This window comes from Varroa destructor, unplaced genomic scaffold (assembly GCF_002443255.2).
Source record: "Varroa destructor unplaced genomic scaffold, Vdes_3.0 BEIS01000005.1, whole genome shotgun sequence".
NCBI lineage: Eukaryota > Metazoa > Arthropoda > Arachnida > Mesostigmata > Varroidae > Varroa > Varroa destructor.
The window spans coordinates 728,071-745,492 of record NW_019211458.1 but is presented as its reverse complement, the minus strand read 5'-3'; the positions used below and the strand labels follow the sequence as shown (position 1 = coordinate 745,492).

At 43.1% G+C, this 17,422-nt stretch overlaps 2 protein-coding genes and 1 long non-coding RNA gene across 5 annotated transcripts in view; 1 reads left to right on the top strand and 2 right to left on the bottom strand.

Annotated features, from left to right (window-relative positions):
- LOC147755153 (uncharacterized) overlaps positions 1–12,602 on the bottom strand; it is a 48,242-nt gene extending 35,640 nt beyond the window's left edge. The window contains exon 1 of the long non-coding RNA XR_015329452.1: positions 12,074–12,602. This is a non-coding gene — a long non-coding RNA (uncharacterized LOC147755153). The remainder of the gene's footprint in view (positions 1–12,073) is intronic.
- LOC111251640 (uncharacterized) overlaps positions 1–17,422 on the bottom strand; it is a 327,887-nt gene that overhangs the window by 298,185 nt on the left and 12,280 nt on the right. The window lies entirely within an intron of this gene.
- On the top strand, positions 8,638–9,453 carry LOC147755154 (uncharacterized). The gene is made up of 2 exons (XM_086991705.1): positions 8,638–8,807; positions 9,078–9,453. Exons 1-2 carry the CDS (start codon positions 8,792–8,794, stop codon positions 9,395–9,397), a joined length of 336 nt encoding a protein of 111 aa, XP_086847831.1. The 5' UTR covers positions 8,638–8,791; the 3' UTR covers positions 9,398–9,453.

The following is a 17,422-nucleotide window of genomic DNA, read 5'->3' as shown; positions in this document are numbered from 1 at the left end:
CATTCGTTACCAATATACATACATATATACATGGTATATATGTATATACATACACACATATATACATTGTATATATGTATATACATACATATATACATTGCATATATGTATATACATACATACATATATACATACATACATATGCATGCATACATACACATATACATATACATACATACATACATGCATATACATACAGAAGTGAAAGAATTCACTGAACTTACTTAATCGGCGTCCATTTTTGCTGATACCGATTAGGCATAGGGTCCGAATACTGTGACGGTACATAATAAGGTCTTTTAGCATACCGGATCGGGTCTACGTACGGAGATAAGTAGGGCACTAACCTTGTGACAGTAGCTGCAACTAGATTCGTTGACATCATTAAGCGTTTAGCATTTGATCAGTCAACCGGATTACATTTGCATGTGTTTTACAAAAGTGAAGTGCCAAAGATAAGTGATCGTGGCGAAACCCACTGTCTACAGGCCACCAACTATTGAACTTAATGTACATCAAGTTGGGTACATATAGCAGTCATCTTCACATTGGCCATATCTCCTGTGGATGGAACGCCTGTATTCTATATTGTACATGGTATCCTAAGGTTAGAACAATAGCAATTAATGCTATTATCAGACATTACAATGCTATAAGATTAATTAGAAATTTACTCACTACTGTTTCATTACCTTTCTCTCCCAAACAGCTTAGAAATATATATAATTACTGGTACAGCACAGCCAGTTTAGTCATATTATTCTCATCTTGGCGCATTTTCATCAAAGCTTATTCCCAGGATATGGTGCTCCTATCTAGTTTAAAAAGAAGCCAAAGGTTGAAATTCTACGTCGGGGGAGGACAATCCGAAGAAGAGAATCATTGGCGTTGAAGGGAGTTCAAATAAGAAAGAGCTAACGCACCACAGCAAGAGCTGTGCTGAGGTATCGTCCTTAGAATTTCTCTAATCAGAAAAAGAGCGCTTGATGCATTAACTCGTTTTCAGACACAACCCGCAGGCCGTTTTCTCTGATTCTTCTTCCGAGAACTCTTGTGGATTTGGAAGGATAGTCAACTGTTCAATGTCTGTCCTTGTCAGTCAGCGAATCCGTGCAGATTGAAAATGAGCAAATGAAGCCCAGACAGAGCAGCGACAATGACAATAATGGTACTCCGTACAACTATAAGCACGATACGGTCAACCCGATCCGCTGACGAGAGCCGAACAATAGCGGCCTATCACCCGTTACCTAAACTAATGTTTAGACATTTCCATTTGACACTGTTGTGTCGCCGCAGCTTTACAAATAGAATGCATTCAACGCAACACAGCGAATTACGTAATATTTCCCCTAAGGGAAGTATGTGTCAGTAAGCTCTATCCACGTAAATAATAACTTCGCTATTGCTCAAGCGGGAGAGTTCCAGTCTACGAGGTCGATACGGGATCGTTTCCTCGGGCCAAGTGACACGAGAGGCAAGACAATCAGGGAAACAGCTACACGTAGAAATCAATACGGCTGCTGTTTGAAGTGGTCAGCTGCGAGGTACACGGCAGCGAAAATACAGGAACATTATTATATATTATGAGAGAATTATCGAAACGCCCGTACTAGACGTGCACCTGGGTTGTGCGAATGCTGATAGGATCAACTCTGACAGAACTTCACATGCATGCTATGTTATTAGTTCGATACCCAAACATGAGCAGACAGACACCATTGCATTGTCGTTGTGTCCTACCACATTCATTTGCAATAACGAAAACCCCGTATCCTATCCAGCGCCGTCGTCCTAAGCCACCCTGATATAATTCATTTTCGAGAGAAACCTTGTCGGGTAACGGCGTCTACCCTAAAATATTCGTTGTCAAAGCTGTAACTGCAGTATGGCCGATGCCATTCTACAGTTACAACTTAGAAGGGCGCCGTCTACGCAACTCTGGCGTAGTCACAGCATTGAAATATAGTACTATAAGATATTGAACGAGGGAAAATCGCGATGCGACGCTTTTATGAGGAACCCATTAGTGCATTCTCGCAAACAAGCGTAGCAAAACTACCATTCTGCTTGACAATTAGGTTTGCAAAGTGTCTGAGCAAGCCCGACACGTAACGAAAACAATATTGAACGTGTAGCCTCCTTTCTAACTAATGCTACTAATAATATGTTTATCCTGCGTTAATTTAGCGGATGGACGTATTTATAGACAATCAGCTCGCACAGTGTGAAAAACATGGATGTTTCCCGTATACTGCAGGTCGACTCTGTTGAAGGAAACACTCGTACTGTCGCTATTGTTTGTTGTCAATGGTAATCTAAGTGTAATCGTCTGATTAAATTGAGACGCGGGACTTCTACGCGGCAGCTATTCCACATGGCCAAGTTCGTAAGAGACTACTAAGCGTAGTCCTTTAAACATTGAAGAGTTTCAAAGTGGCAAATAATACATCATCTACCCAGAAATTTGACAAGTATTTATGTCTATAGGCTCAATGCTTGACCATTGAGTCCATAATCGCTTGCTCATCCTCCTCAATAATCATAGCTCGTTCGTCTTTTTCAGTCACTGAACTTACATTGCGTTCATCGACCATGCCTAAAGGTATATCTACGTGTATGCATGCGTACTACCTATAGCATGAGTGTGCGTTTCTCTTTTACTCATTTCTCACCCCTTGGTATTTTCGAACAACCCGAAAACGTAGCGTAACGGATGAATGACATGATACGGATGCCCCGCGGTAGTTATGTCGTGTCGCCGTGTGCGGCACGACAGCTTGTCCTTTCCTCTTAGTGAAAATACTACAAGCGAGAAGCAAACATTTACCATTCAGGGTCCTTTCAATTTACCCATACATGTACAAACATCCATATAAACAGGAACTCTGTGTTCTCAGACAAATTCAGCATATCGTCGCACACGTACGTCCCTTTTGCCACCCCTTCCCTTCCCCCCACGCACACAATACCTATGGAGGGATAGTTATGATTTCGTAAAGAGTAAGCAGTACCATAGATCATTGTTCGTGATTATGCACTACACTGGACGAGCAAGCCAACGAAGAAAGGAGTGAGTGAGCATCCGCTAACTGCGCCCACCCCATTCTATCCGCTAGTGGCTCTCGAGTGGGTAGCGGCCGTGAGCTCACCCTTATCCCTACATGTGTATGTACGAATACACAAACATGTACATGCATACCACAACACACAGATATTCTATGGTCCACCTCTGCTTCGTCTCTAGTTCAAATTCCAACGCGCAAAGACTCCTTTACCGTCCCTTTCAAACCTTTCATAGCCGTTCGGAGCTGTATGTTTCCTCTGTACACACACACAGCGCTACATATTCGTGTAGAAGAACGACGCAGCGCCCTTTTCTTCCTGTTGGTTTCCAGCTACAGCTCAACTTACTAGTTGCATCTGCAATGGTGGTAACGCAGAAAAATACCGGGTATACACGCTGCATTCACGCACACACGTACACAGATATTGAAATTTGCCTCATCTAACTAGCGTGCGGCGATGTAGGCAGACAAGCATCAGCGTTGCACATACCAAGTGCCGTCGCTGCAGTTACGTATATGCAGAAAACCGGAAGCGGTCTTTTGATTTACATAGACAGTTATGACCACCCTTCACAAATGCTGGCTAACTATGTGGCTTGCACGATAGCACGGATGTTACTATGGGGAACAGGGGGTGGTTGTTGGGGTGAGGAAGGCAAGTACTCTTCGACTGAGCGACGCTGGTAACGTTGCGATGGTTCTTTGCATGCATTACATGTGCATTCGGGTTGCGACTTATCATCTCTGGCTAATGGATGCCAACTGGGTGGCTGGCCACATGATCGATCGAGCCTTGATGCTCCAATGCATCCCAAACAGCCTAAAGCTCTCCGCCGCCGCCGCTTTAAACACCGACGATGCTAACTGGTAGTGCAGTTCAGCCGGTATCATCATCTACATGCTTGCATACATGCCTATTTTCATTATTCGTAGATATTCGCAAGTATATTGCGAGGCGTGCGGTGCCAATGGCTGTATGCAATGGTCATGCTAATTGGCTGCTGCCGTTACCACTAATTGTCACAGAGGTCAGCAAGTAGAGGATTTTACATGAGGTCCCAAATTCTAGAATTCCCAGGTGGCGGACGATATTATTGTAACTCAATCAAGTATTAGCCTTGTCTCCGATTATAGACGCTATCGGATTAGATAAAGCCACTTATTTAACCGTTATCGCATGTGTCATATTTACGACATTAAAACAAATATCATTGCATTCGTGGTAGCAGACTCTTCTACAACTGCGATTAGACAATTTAATGGTGTGCCCTGCGCCCCCCCCCCCCCATTCCGTATAAACTTGGACACGCACTTTCAATCATATAATGATCTAACTATTCAGCTTGTTTATTATGAGGATAGACAAACCATACAAAGTACATATTTGTAAAGAACGACCGTGTCTCTTGCAATTATATTTTTCTCTTACAGTTATTGTGTTATCAATAACAGTGGGCCATTTCTCACCTCTACCCTTTGCTCTATCCATTTCCTCTCGATTCGGTTCTGATCCTTTATACGCTAGGCAAAACCGCTACAGGAACCACGATCTAGACTGCGTGTGTGTGACGTCTAATTACTTCATTCATTATCCTGTTTATGTCACATAAGCTACTAAAGGTCAAATGGTTCGCAGGCCAGATGCGTCAGACCGGGGTCCATCTCCACGCGAGGTCAATGTCGGTTAGAGATGAGGGGAACGAGAAGACTAAGTACGAAGAGGAACCCCCACGTGCGTGTACTTATAACTGCTCTGACATACGCAGGCCTCTACCCCGTTGTTACACACACAAATATAGGCCACACGAAGGCAGATGAGGTTACAGGACACCAGACACACAGTCATACTTAGAGGAAGCACATATACACAAATAAATGTTGACATCTTTGCCAATCCATACACTCGGCGATGTGGGCTCTCGTGTTCATAGACGACCGTCACCTCGCCGACACGGCGGCGCCACTATTGCTGCCGGTGCTAACCGTAGACAAAATATATTCAAGTGACAAGGAAGGAAACAAGGTAGCAAGGTATCGCTTTCCCGCTTTCAAGCAAACCTTCAGTCAGTCAATAGAGATTTATCAGCCCCTTGTTCAACCATCTTTATCACCACGGGGTCAATTTCACCTACGAAACCCTTTTCCCTGTATGCTTTCTATGAGACTTGGAGATTCTTCCTAGACGCGAAAGACACAGGATAGACTGACATCAAAAAGGGCCGGCCAGGACACTTCATGGCACGGGAGAATCTACTAATATAACAGGAGAAGGCCTACGAGTTGTAGGAGAGTGGAGGTGAAGCAGTAAGCGAGTAGCCCCGAGCAGGTGCATGGCTACCCAAAGTCTAGGATTTGATTGGACCATGGTCCACTGTGTGGGGGCGTCAGTAGCAGGACAGCAGCAAAGGCATCAGAGAACTCGCTGGACGGCTTGCTAGATGGGAAGCCAGCCGGGCAGGCTGAAAACAGGGTGGTTTGCCTGCCGTAACGCGGCCATCTGACATATCTATTTCTTCACTCTTGTCAGTCCCGCTCGCTCTCGCGCACAGCAGAAGCACAAGCAGCAGTTACCTCCAGCAGTTGTAGTACATAAACTTCGTCTCTAGCTACTGCTATTTTCAAACTTCACTTAAAGACACACCCTCCCCGCCATCTTCTATCCTTCCACTGGCCCATGCTGGTCACAGCCGTCAACACCGTAGTCAACCCCACCCCAGTCGACCCAGCTCCACCCCAGCTCCAACGGTACGGCAATATACCGGCTACGCCAGCAGAAGCAGCACCGTCACCATCACTAACGAAAGGAGCAAGGACTACCAAGTGTGATGACGTCTTCTTTTCTGCCAATACACTGCCCCTTTACCAGCGCTCATCTTTTAGATTTAGCCTACTATTGCCACCGAAAGATCTATGTGCCTTCGTAGTGAAGGGCCCCGTTGGACCCACCAAGGCAGATGGCTCTTGCACTCTCATTCAACATCCACCCGTGTAGTGTCCTCCACTTATATCTGTAACGTACCCAGACATACTGAACCATTTCAACACAGCCATCGAGTGCGACCTCCTGCCACGAAGGCTTCCTCAAGATTGGATCGACTTAAGTTTCGTATTCGTCGTGTTCGCCTTCCACTGCTAGACTCAATTCTATTTGTTCATTCATATATGATATACACTTCGTATAGACGAACGTAAATGTATATATATGACTGAACCGACTGCCTTCCTCATTGCGCTATCTGTCACACGCCTCTTCAACAGAGCTTCGGCCCTCTATGACAAGGCTATACCAGATACTGCATTGGTTTTTTCCTAGACAAGAGTCGTAACTTGGTATTTTTCCACACGGATTAAGCATGTGCCACGATCTACTATGCCAAAGAAAATTTAGTTCCCGTTTGTATCAAGCACAGTTGTAAACACAGTCCTTAGGTTTGCTTATTTCGCCTTTAGCCTCTACGTGTCGGAGTATGCCTAATTCTCATATTATATATGAGAATTCTAATATGATTACTTGATTTGTCTTTTCCGAATTCCCTATACACAGTATGATGCGCATATATATACTATGGGACACCATGTGTTTACACGATATCCAGCAACAGCTACGAGAGCGCAGGTGGTAAGAAGCCTATCCCCTTAGCTCTACGTTTTATCTCCATTCTATTATCACCTGTGTTATCATCATCAGCATGACCACAATCATGATTATCATTATCTGATCATTATTGTTATTTAAGCTATCACTTCTTGGAAGGCAGCCGAGGTTTGCCCTGCTGGCCATTTTGACAACGATCTTCCCTTCCTCCGTCTGTCTCTTCTCCTGCACCCTCTGACAATAGAATCTTGGCTGCCGCTGCCACACTTCTATATGGTCTCTAATCAGAGGCTAACACACTAGAAACCCTGCACACAGCAGTAACAACATGTAATTATTGCCGTTCAAGGGCATAATTTGAGGGCCCACACAATCGATTGAACAGTAGTAGCACGAAATTAGGAAGGAATTTTTTTTTAGATATTTTACAATAATATTGCTAACCTAATTATGCGTCATTTCGAATCATAGCCCGCTGCCATTTTGTTTGTAACACTATAATAGAACGGATGGCATGCCTCCATTCAAACTAAACTTGACATTGTCAAGGGTACTCTGTGCTACACGGTAAATATATTGACATTTTTCATTGAAGATCCTCTTAGTTTTGCCGAATAGCTAAACATGTATGTGGTTGGAGGGCAACGCTTTCTCTGTTCGCTAACTACGGTCTTTATTCAACAGCGTTTTTATTCAAAAAGTCCACTTTTCATCATCGATGATCAACTGGTTTAGAAATGGCTGGATTTTGTCTCGATTTCGTCGCAGATCAGTACACGATCTACTTTGCGTCAATCCGTGTAACACCGAGCTTTTCCGCAGCAAGTTAGCTTCAAATGGTTTAACAATATCTAATGGAGGATGCTTGACGATACCATGGCATCTTATCTGTCTCTCCTGCTCAGGTTTCTCAACAACGTCGTTCATTTTTCGGTCAACCACTACATGGTGCATCTTTCACATCAAAATTTTCCGAACGAAAACGATAGAGCCGTTTTTCAGTAACCCGAATTTCTTTTGATGAATTTGAACGCTTTATCTAAAGTCTGAATAAAGGTATCCCAACCGTTCTAGCACTGTTACCGGACCATCTTCAGGTGACACTAACGCCCATCCGTTTTACCTGGGATACTCGACTTTAAAACCACCTAGCTAGAAAAACATTTTCGACAACCCAATAGAAAGGATAGAGCAAGAGGATGAATGACGCAGGAAGAGAGGGAAAAGGATTCGATGCAGAAAACAAAAGGCGCGAACTGATCGCAGCTCGGATAACACAATTGACTGACAGCCGTCCTAAAAGAAGGCGGAGGCAGAAAATTGCCTGACCAAGGAATAACGTAACAGTAGATAAGCGTTATGGTTGCATTCTCCCATGGCTGGCGGCAACATCTCTTTCCCCATTGTCACCCATCATCATTCAATACGGAAGACAACCTGACAAACCAGGTGAGGCGCCAATCAGAGTAGAGATAAATAAGAACTTCATCTAGCTGATAATTCACTATAGTCAACTCCATGCCGGAAATACTATGAACGAAAATAAAAAAGACATTGATCAACCAAACTCCCTGCAAGGCAGCTGAACCTAATGCGGCGCCTCATCATTCATCCACGAGGAGGCCCTAAAGTATTGCGCCATAACGTTAACTAACAAAAAATCTAGCGCGTAAGCCCTAGTTCAATGTCTGCCAGTCGTCGAACTCGTCTTGGCTAATTGATACCAGATATAGGGCCAAGAGCTCCGCGAATAGACCAAACGATGCTGTTTCGAGCTACAACATCTTGGAAATATTAAAGAACACATTTTCTCTTAAATCTTACCTACAGATTATTATCAGTAGGAAGACTAATCAAAATCAACAAATATCGATTTCAGCACCTGATGCTTATCTTCACGTGTCGTTAGAAGAGCAACGCTAGTCACTGAAAGGTGGCCATATACTACACTCTCTTAGTTTAGTTAACAGGACACACGCTGTTGAAACGGGCCTTGAGAAGAAGCATTACTTTGTTTTATGCCGAATGACCCCGCACAACCGTTACATGCCTATTGAGCTACCCCACCGAGTCGCGTCTCTTTACCTTCAGAGATCCTAAGCGCTCTAATCTTCCAGTCACTAAGCGCATGGCAGCGAACTACCGTAAGTAAACAGTGCTGCTGTTGGTGCTCCCATCGTTATGATATTGCATTTGTCAGAATTACTGCTACGAGAGAAGCTACTCGGACGTGGGATCTGTCCTCATTAGACATATGTATATGGCCAGCAATGTTAGGTTACTCTTCCAATAGAACAAGAAGATTCATAAAAATCATATGAACGTGAAATGAGACAACAATTAGTATTAGGTGTTCAATGTAAAACTACCATGGAATAACTTGTTAAACCGTTCATGTTTGACCTTTGGGTTAGCTCAACAACGACAACGACAACAACAACGACAACGACAACGACAACGACAACGACAACGACAACGACAACGACAACGACAACGACAACGACAACAACAACGACAACAACAACGACAACGACAACAACAACAACAACAACAACAACAACAACAACAACAACAACAACAACAACAACAACAACAACAACAACAACAACAACAACAACAACAACAACAACAACAACAACAACAACAACAACAACAACAACAACAACAACAACAACAACAACAACAACAACAACAAGGCACTACCAGATACAATATCCTATGCTACGTAATATAATGTACGGAATTATTAATTTATTTATTAAAACATCGTACGATACCGTAGCTGATCTTGTCACGAGCTTTTCTTTTTTATAAATATTATATCCAAAAATGTATGGTACATGTTTCTATCGCATGGTTTTAGCGCAAACGGTATTAGTGACAATTCAATCTATCAAATATCTGCTGGCTAAATAAAAATAGCCCCGCTATTATTTAGCACATGTTAGCCGACCGAGGGCTAGATAAAAAAAAATCGCTACAATGGGTTTTCCGACTAATTTCTTAATTGAATTTAGGACGATTAGCATTTTAATTGGTCTTGCCACTCGGCCTATTATTATTATATTATAGCACGTCTATTTATGTTGCCTTCCAGCAACTTCAGAATAACCGTCCGTTTAATAAAGTTTGCCCTACCAAGCAAAATTTACAATGCTTTATGAAGTCGTAAATTAGTATAATCAAGATGAAAACGTATTGTTTCAATATTTACTTTTACAATTAGAATTTTCGACCTTGCAAAAAAAAATAACAAAAACAGCGAGTCTCATTAACTATAATAGGCTGACCGCCCAACCATCTAGCGAAGAACTACCACCTCCAACGCAGCAATAGACAACTAGAAGTCAGCTATAGCAAACAGCTAAACGTACACATGTACACATAAAAGGAGAATCGTTTTCATCCTCATCTAGCTCTGACCGCATTTCACTTACCGAGACTGTCTATACGAGAACGAAAGACGCCTTTCCAATATGCGTCCTCTTTCCTCTTAGTATTAAGGCATTGGTAGGAGTCGAAATGGGGTCAATGAGATTAGTGTGAGACCTATGCTTCGACACATTAACGGCCTACAGTTGCGCTAGCAATAGGGCTATGAAAGCCGTCGTCACGGGGGGAAATTGAGCATTCACCTAACAGGGAAGGAAGCCCACATTAAGCTACACATCTAGGTAGTAGAAAGACCCACAGACCCGAACAGGCAGACGGACACCAATTACGGCAAAGGAAAAAGAAGGGAAAGCACAAAGATTCATCAATCCCCATTTTAACTGTTATCCGCACCACCAATTGCAACTGTAGCCCACTACCGTTATCAGCGGTTTCATGGTAGCAATTGCTGTCAATCGGGCTCCTTCTGCGATTAATGTATAGGCCACATGTATTCTCCTTATGCCGATAGCGTGTCCGCTTTATCATAGACCACACTCTGTCGAATATGCCAGTTGTATCCAGGAGCAACGACAGGAACTATTTCATCAAACCCTACCATGTAATGGCTAATTTTCTAGACAGACTGACTGACTGACTGACTGACTGACTGACTGACTGTTCAACCGACGGGAGACTCGACTACGAAGTCTGTGACAGCCAATGGCAGCGAATTTTCTATATACGTTATATATATATATATTAATTTGCAGCTAGCGAGATACCTCCCGGTCCCAGAAAATGACAGAACGCTCCATCTCGTTGATGATCCGAAATTCACTTAGCACAAATAGCTCACCGAAGCTGACCGATAAAAGAACATATATATATGTAATACTGATCCATCCGAAAACATTCACTCTTATAGAAATATTACCGGGGATTTTGATTAAACAATAGACTAAGATCCATGTATCCATGAAGAAGAATAAGCATGAAGAACTGGTCGTGGGTGACTTGAAAGCTTTTTCGATGTACGTTATTGACACTGTGATTTACCATTAGAACGGTTTTTTGCTTGCAGTGATATGGTTTGAGGTAGTATGGAACAGTAATAATGATAACGTCAATTATCAAAGGTAATGGTCACTATAATTACTAAACTGTTCCCAAGACGAGGATGCACCGATGCTGCCGGCACAAACTTTGCTTTATACTAGCATCACTTTAGCCTTATACTAGTTCACAGTGATTGTTGTATAGTAGCAACAAAACGCTAACTACGAATGGGACGATAATAACACGGCGGCAATTGTTGTTTCTGGTCGTGGTTATCGCTGTATAGTATTTTCGACACTGGGCATCAGTTGAAACCATTAAGCGAAATAGTAATGGCTGATTGTAGTGCGTGACTGTTGATGGCTTATTTACCCCTTCACGCAACCTTCAATTTGCTAAGTACGTGATTTATTGTACTACGATAAATGATATTGTAGAAGCTAGGCCTGTCTGACGTTCAGCTCGAAATGAGAGAGGGGAAAAAAAGCAGGAAGGTTATGAAGCTACTTCTGCGTCTGAAGAAAAGACCAACAGCTAAAACTGAGCCAAGACCACTTCTTCAGTAGTTCATCTGAACAGTATTCTTTTTCTATTTGATTAATTTAAAGAAATTTCATTAAGTTATTTTTAAGCAACATCACAAATACTGTCGCCTTATAAACTGAGCCAGCGCCTAGCATAAGTCATGTCAAAAAATGATTAGTTTTATGGCATTTAGTAGAGCATATGCCCATTGTGTAAAAGGTGTATAAAGTGAAAAAGGGAATCACAGCCGAAAGTAAGCCCACTTAACTTCGCCTTTGTGCGTCGTCAGATCCATGAAGAACTTCGATCAAGCAACACTCACTGCCGAAAAGAATGACTACGTTGGCTATTTGTTAGATAAATGTGTCTGAAGGGTCGTACTCTAATTTCATAAAGAACAAGTCGCTCCCTCGAGTAAGATTAGGCTGTCAATAACATTTCAGACCTTACGTACTTGTTGCCAAACCGCCGAAACGTACTGGCTCTGTTCGAACTATACACAGTCATTCTTCATTCCGCCGAAACTCCGAGGTTCTATTTGTCTTATCGGAGAATTCACAAGAACGCATTTACACGACTTCAAACACGGATAAGAACCACGGTAAGAAAACCTCGAGAGGAACAAGACTGTTCTCTATCTACGAAATGTTGCAATCAGCACCCGGCAGAGATACGAAAAAGAAGTGACACCTATGCTACAGATCTATCATTACCAGGTTTTTGCCCTAGCTATTTTAACCCTGCACCCGAACTTAATTTTGACGGGATCGTGAAGAAATGTCTAACCGAGAAATGACTAAAAGCAAAGCTCGGGGTCGTTGACAGTCGCAACTGAGTGGTACTATGAACTTCAGGCAACGACGTATGATTATATTTATTTTGATCGCTATTACAACCGCCTGTTACACATTGCTAGGGTTCAGCGCTGTTGTTTAAGGTGTGCGTACCGCTCTTGCCATCACTTGCAAAGGGTCGGTCAGAAGTGCCCGTGCAACGATTGCAAACCTATACGAACCTAAAATAATACGTCCATACGGCTACGTACATGGAAAACGAGCAATCAGACATAGTTGTATGTCATGTGCGTGTGTACGCTTTCGGTGTACCCAAAGATCGATGCAATCAATATGTGTTCCACGTCTCCTCTTCGGATATCGATTGTATTATAGCAACTTCCTGTGAAAATACACAGAATCCCGGAAATCGTTTGTAATCATAGCTTCTACGTTCTCTTCAAGCTATCGTACATAATGTTGATTCGGATGTTTTGTGCTTTCTCTGATGCATTGCATAAGGTCTATTTGAAGTATTACTACCTCGTACGAGGACCGACTGCACTATCCAGTAATATCCAAATATATTTTCATTTACACCATGTCATCGCCTGTGAACCTCGCAACTTTCGGCAGGAAAGGGGCTAACTGTGTGCGTGTCTGGCTTAGCTCTTAGCCTAACGGATTGCATCACCATTCTTTTAGACTGGTTTTGCTGATCTGATTCGAACCTGCTGCGTGTTGTTGTTACATACATAGGTAACTACAAGTGATCGAAAGGCGTCTAAGGTAAGTAAAGCTGAGGTGAAGAAGCTAGCGGCAGTAAATAGCTTTGCGTCAAAACTTAGGGACGCCGAAACTTGTTCTATTTCGCATGTAGACTTCGAGGTCTAGAATAGTTATGCCCTCCGCTTATACAGCTGTAGTGCACAAGCAGGTTGGCAGAGCGGATAAGTCACGACAACCAGCAATCAACTGGCGGTACAAACAGTCTGCTTTAAACTTGTAGGAGGTTGGATTCAGAGCTACTAACTGTTCGCCCTTTATACGCATGTAGTTTTCCCTTCTCTCTCTCTCTCTTTATCCTAAGCTTAGAGCTCGACAAGGACCCGTAGCGCTTTTTCCATTTCATCTTTTTCTTATTTACCCCTTCTCCTCCCCTCCTCGATGCGTGCCCTCTTGCCTGCCCCTATAAAATAACATCACACAGAAACACACAGTGTTAGGCACCACTCGGAATTCAATCCAGTGCAGAAACGACGGGCACGCACTCACAGTTCTATAGAGTGGTACATCGATCTGTTCTCTACTGCAGATACGCAAAGGAAATGCAACACTCATACACAGACGCTCAACTGGTTCCGAAGAGAAAACTAATACTTGCGGCCCTCCGTACATTACATATGTGTATATATATACGTACGCTAATAGCTCCTGTTACGCTGCTGCTGCGTTTGTGCGCCAGCAAAAAAGATACTTGGAAGTGTAAAAATATATATACAAAACGAAGTGCACGGGAACGTTGCCATTGAGGTAACTCATACGCTCACGCACGCATACGCACACGTCCTGCACTATCGCTAGCAGTTCTACTGGTGCCAGCAGCATCAGCAGGAACCACACTTATCTACCTGTCTGACAACCAAAGTCAGTCTGCCCCACCAGAGAGCGAGTACACTTCACCGTGCAGCTACCAAGGAGGACGCTCACGTAAAAGCTAATAGGACGCAGGCAATTGAGCAAGCAACCCCCCCCCCCCCCCTTCAGCAAGGAAGAGGGCTTTTTCCGAATCTCTCTTACACACTGACATGGAGGAAAGGGCAAATTGTGACAGTGGCAAAAATATTATCTGCGCAGACAACAATAGGACGACCCTCTACTAACTTGACGTTGCTTCGACTTGTCTTGCCTTATGCAGCTTTCAATGCCTTTTTGTCATTGGTTCTAATATCTCTGGGTTGAATGTCAAGCTGTCCAGTACCTTAATTTGACCAACTGACAAGTGAATGCTCCATCCGCTATCCAACCGAATTGTGCTACTGTGTCCGCCACCGGGTAGTCGGCAATGTCCATTTTAAAGCAATTTCGGTCAATTAGCCGCTATTATTAGCTGTTGCCCCGTAGCATCAGTCACGGCAGAAGGACAATCCCCGTACCCGTCAGTCAGTCTTTCCTAGTACCTGGCAGACGAGGTAACGAATTTTTATGACGAAATACTCCAGTGTAGCCATCTCCCTGTTTCGTCTATTGCACATGCTTCTATGATATTCACTGTTGTTAGCTCTCGTTTTTCGATAGCTGATAAGACGTACTTTATGTGATGAACATTGACGAAACCGCTGTTCGTAAACAATAATCGTAGACATCCACTAGCAATATTAGTAGACCATAATAGAGCTTCGACTAGTAGTACTTTCTCGATCGAACTGATTGAAGAAATGGGTACACAGTCTGCGACTGACAGATAACCGAACCCTGCGAAGGGATCAGCAAATCAATTAACTCGCTGCGATTTATCGACACTTAAGAACAGAAAGAACGATTTTAGTTACCGCTTGTTTAGGTGCGTATCTATGCGCAATAGCTTACAAACGAGAACGCGCATACGCATATGAATACGCGAATAAATAATGGAGAGATGAGTTGGACGCTATATTGTTGGACACAAACAGCTCTCTTGTTAAGAACCAGCCAGAAAGCACTTTGTCTGAACCACTGATACAAATGGTGTTTATTGATTATCAAAAATATAACACGGTTTCCTCGTGGTCTCTTACGACCTGTCCAATATTTCCAAATCATGTGTCCGACAAAATCGTAAAATTAACTTCTGTAACGGCCAGCAGTGATGACTTGAAGCGACAAAAGTCGACTGCATATAAACAAAAATAACAACATTTTAACTAACTGTTCAATTAGAGTTTATTTGAAATAAATAAAAATTATGAATTAGACCGTTTTACCACATTTGTATATGCTCGAAGATATATGAAAAATATTCGCGTGGCTTTCAAACGTAACTCTACTAACGAAACATATAGCAAGAATATAGTTTAATAATATAGCAAGAATGAACCCATTGTTCTTCTCAATACCTCTGTTACGGTGAAGACCAGTTTCGAAAACGTAATAGTGCGCTGACACTGATCAAAAATAGGTGTATAATAAATTGGAGTCGAAGAACTCACCAGGCCTCAATTGAGAGGGAACCGAACCCAAGAACACAACACAATTGCGAGTTTGCCGATTTATCCACCTTGCTCGCCAACGCCTCCTTACGCGCCATAAGTTTTCTAGACTTTTTTAAAAAAAATCTTACTGTAAGAACCCAATTGGATGAACCGAATCTTTCTCTGAGGAAGCTAATCGACTTTAAGCAAACTGGTCTATATAGTACGTTGACTTTCGCTCAATTACATACAAATTACATCAATCAAATACATAGACCGCTCGCTCAGTAGCCCTACATTCATTAGCTGTTGTCCAACTCGATGCCGGCTGAAGCTTAAAGTCGACACGAGGAACATATGCGATATTGTAGGCACTCACTTTTCCCCTTTTCTCAGTGTTATCATATGCCGCCGCCATGGTAAACATCACACGGTAAATTACAGAGCGTCCGCCCACTGCACAGTAACAGCAAGGTAGCCTGGGCGAGAACAAGAGCAAAAAGGTGACAACAAAATGGTTACACTTGCGTCAGCGAAGACGACGAAGACACGACAAGAAGCTCAATTTTCAGATTTTCCCTTTCCCGTTAAAGAGTGAGGGAAAATGGCGGGACTCGCGTTTCCACACGACGAGGCGCGACGGTCTCGGCTGGCGTCGACGGCGCCATCACTCGTCTATTCCTTTACGTTCCATCATCGCAAGCCTTTGCCTTTATTGTAGCAGCAGCTGCAGCAGCTGCTGCAGCTGCAGCTGTTGTTACAACTATCGATCTCTGAAGCGGACCATTATCTGTGCGATTAGCGGTTATCCAAAGCACATACCGTTCTAGCTAAATTCACGCGCTTTTTCCTCTTCTATTTAACTTAACTTAATGTTTCCTGTGTGCCTCGAAGCAGCTCACAAGGAGCTGTGCAGATCCATATCTGCCTTTGTTACAATGGGTGTTGCTCATAGCCACGTATGATACGGTTGTAACAATAATAGATAATTAATATAGCCTAGGTATTGTACAGGTATATAAAAGATTTTTACTTGCGCATTTTCAAACACTTTTATGATTAACATAGACGAACTGCCTTATTATTTTTTGGTGAGCATTAACGCCCTATTTGTCCTTGTTGCATTGCAATATTTCACTATCATGGCCGCCCTGTCCGTTTAGGCGGTGGCTAAACTATTAACGTATAGGTATGTACACAGATGCACACACGCATACACCCAAACATGCATTGGTAGCGCACTCAGAGTGGCGATTATTGCTTAGTGCAACAGCAGAAAATCGTCCTTTGCACCCATTTTACCCCTGCATCAATCATCTTCGACTGGGTGCGACAGTGGCGGCGACGCCGGTCGTGGTGATGACGATGACGTGCAAAAGGGAGAGCAATAAGCGAATGAGGAAGAGCATGATGGCGTGTTACGAGTTATGCGTCTTGGCTTCATTTTCAGCATTCGACGGATGGAAAAACCGCTCCAAGCATTAGTCGCCATTATGGTCACCGCTTGAAACTAAATCTTGCCAGAATGCAACCGCGCAAGTAAAACGTGATACGCAGTGTACAAGCATTGTAGACTTTGTTCGTTACGAAGTGTACGTGCATTCTGAGCGGTGGCGACATCCTGTGATTACGGGACATGTTTTTCTATCTGCTTTATGACAGCCTGGTCACACTTCAAAGACAGGCGAGCATGTAGGTTAGATATTCTTCATACGACGATCATAACTAGCACATATGAGCGGTGTCGTCGTTGTTGCTTTTCACATTTCGTGTTTTCCGCAGGACATTCGTTCACAGAGGACTGCTATTGAGTTCCTAGAGCGAAAGCAGCGCTTCGAATTGCCGTCTACGCGCTTCCCT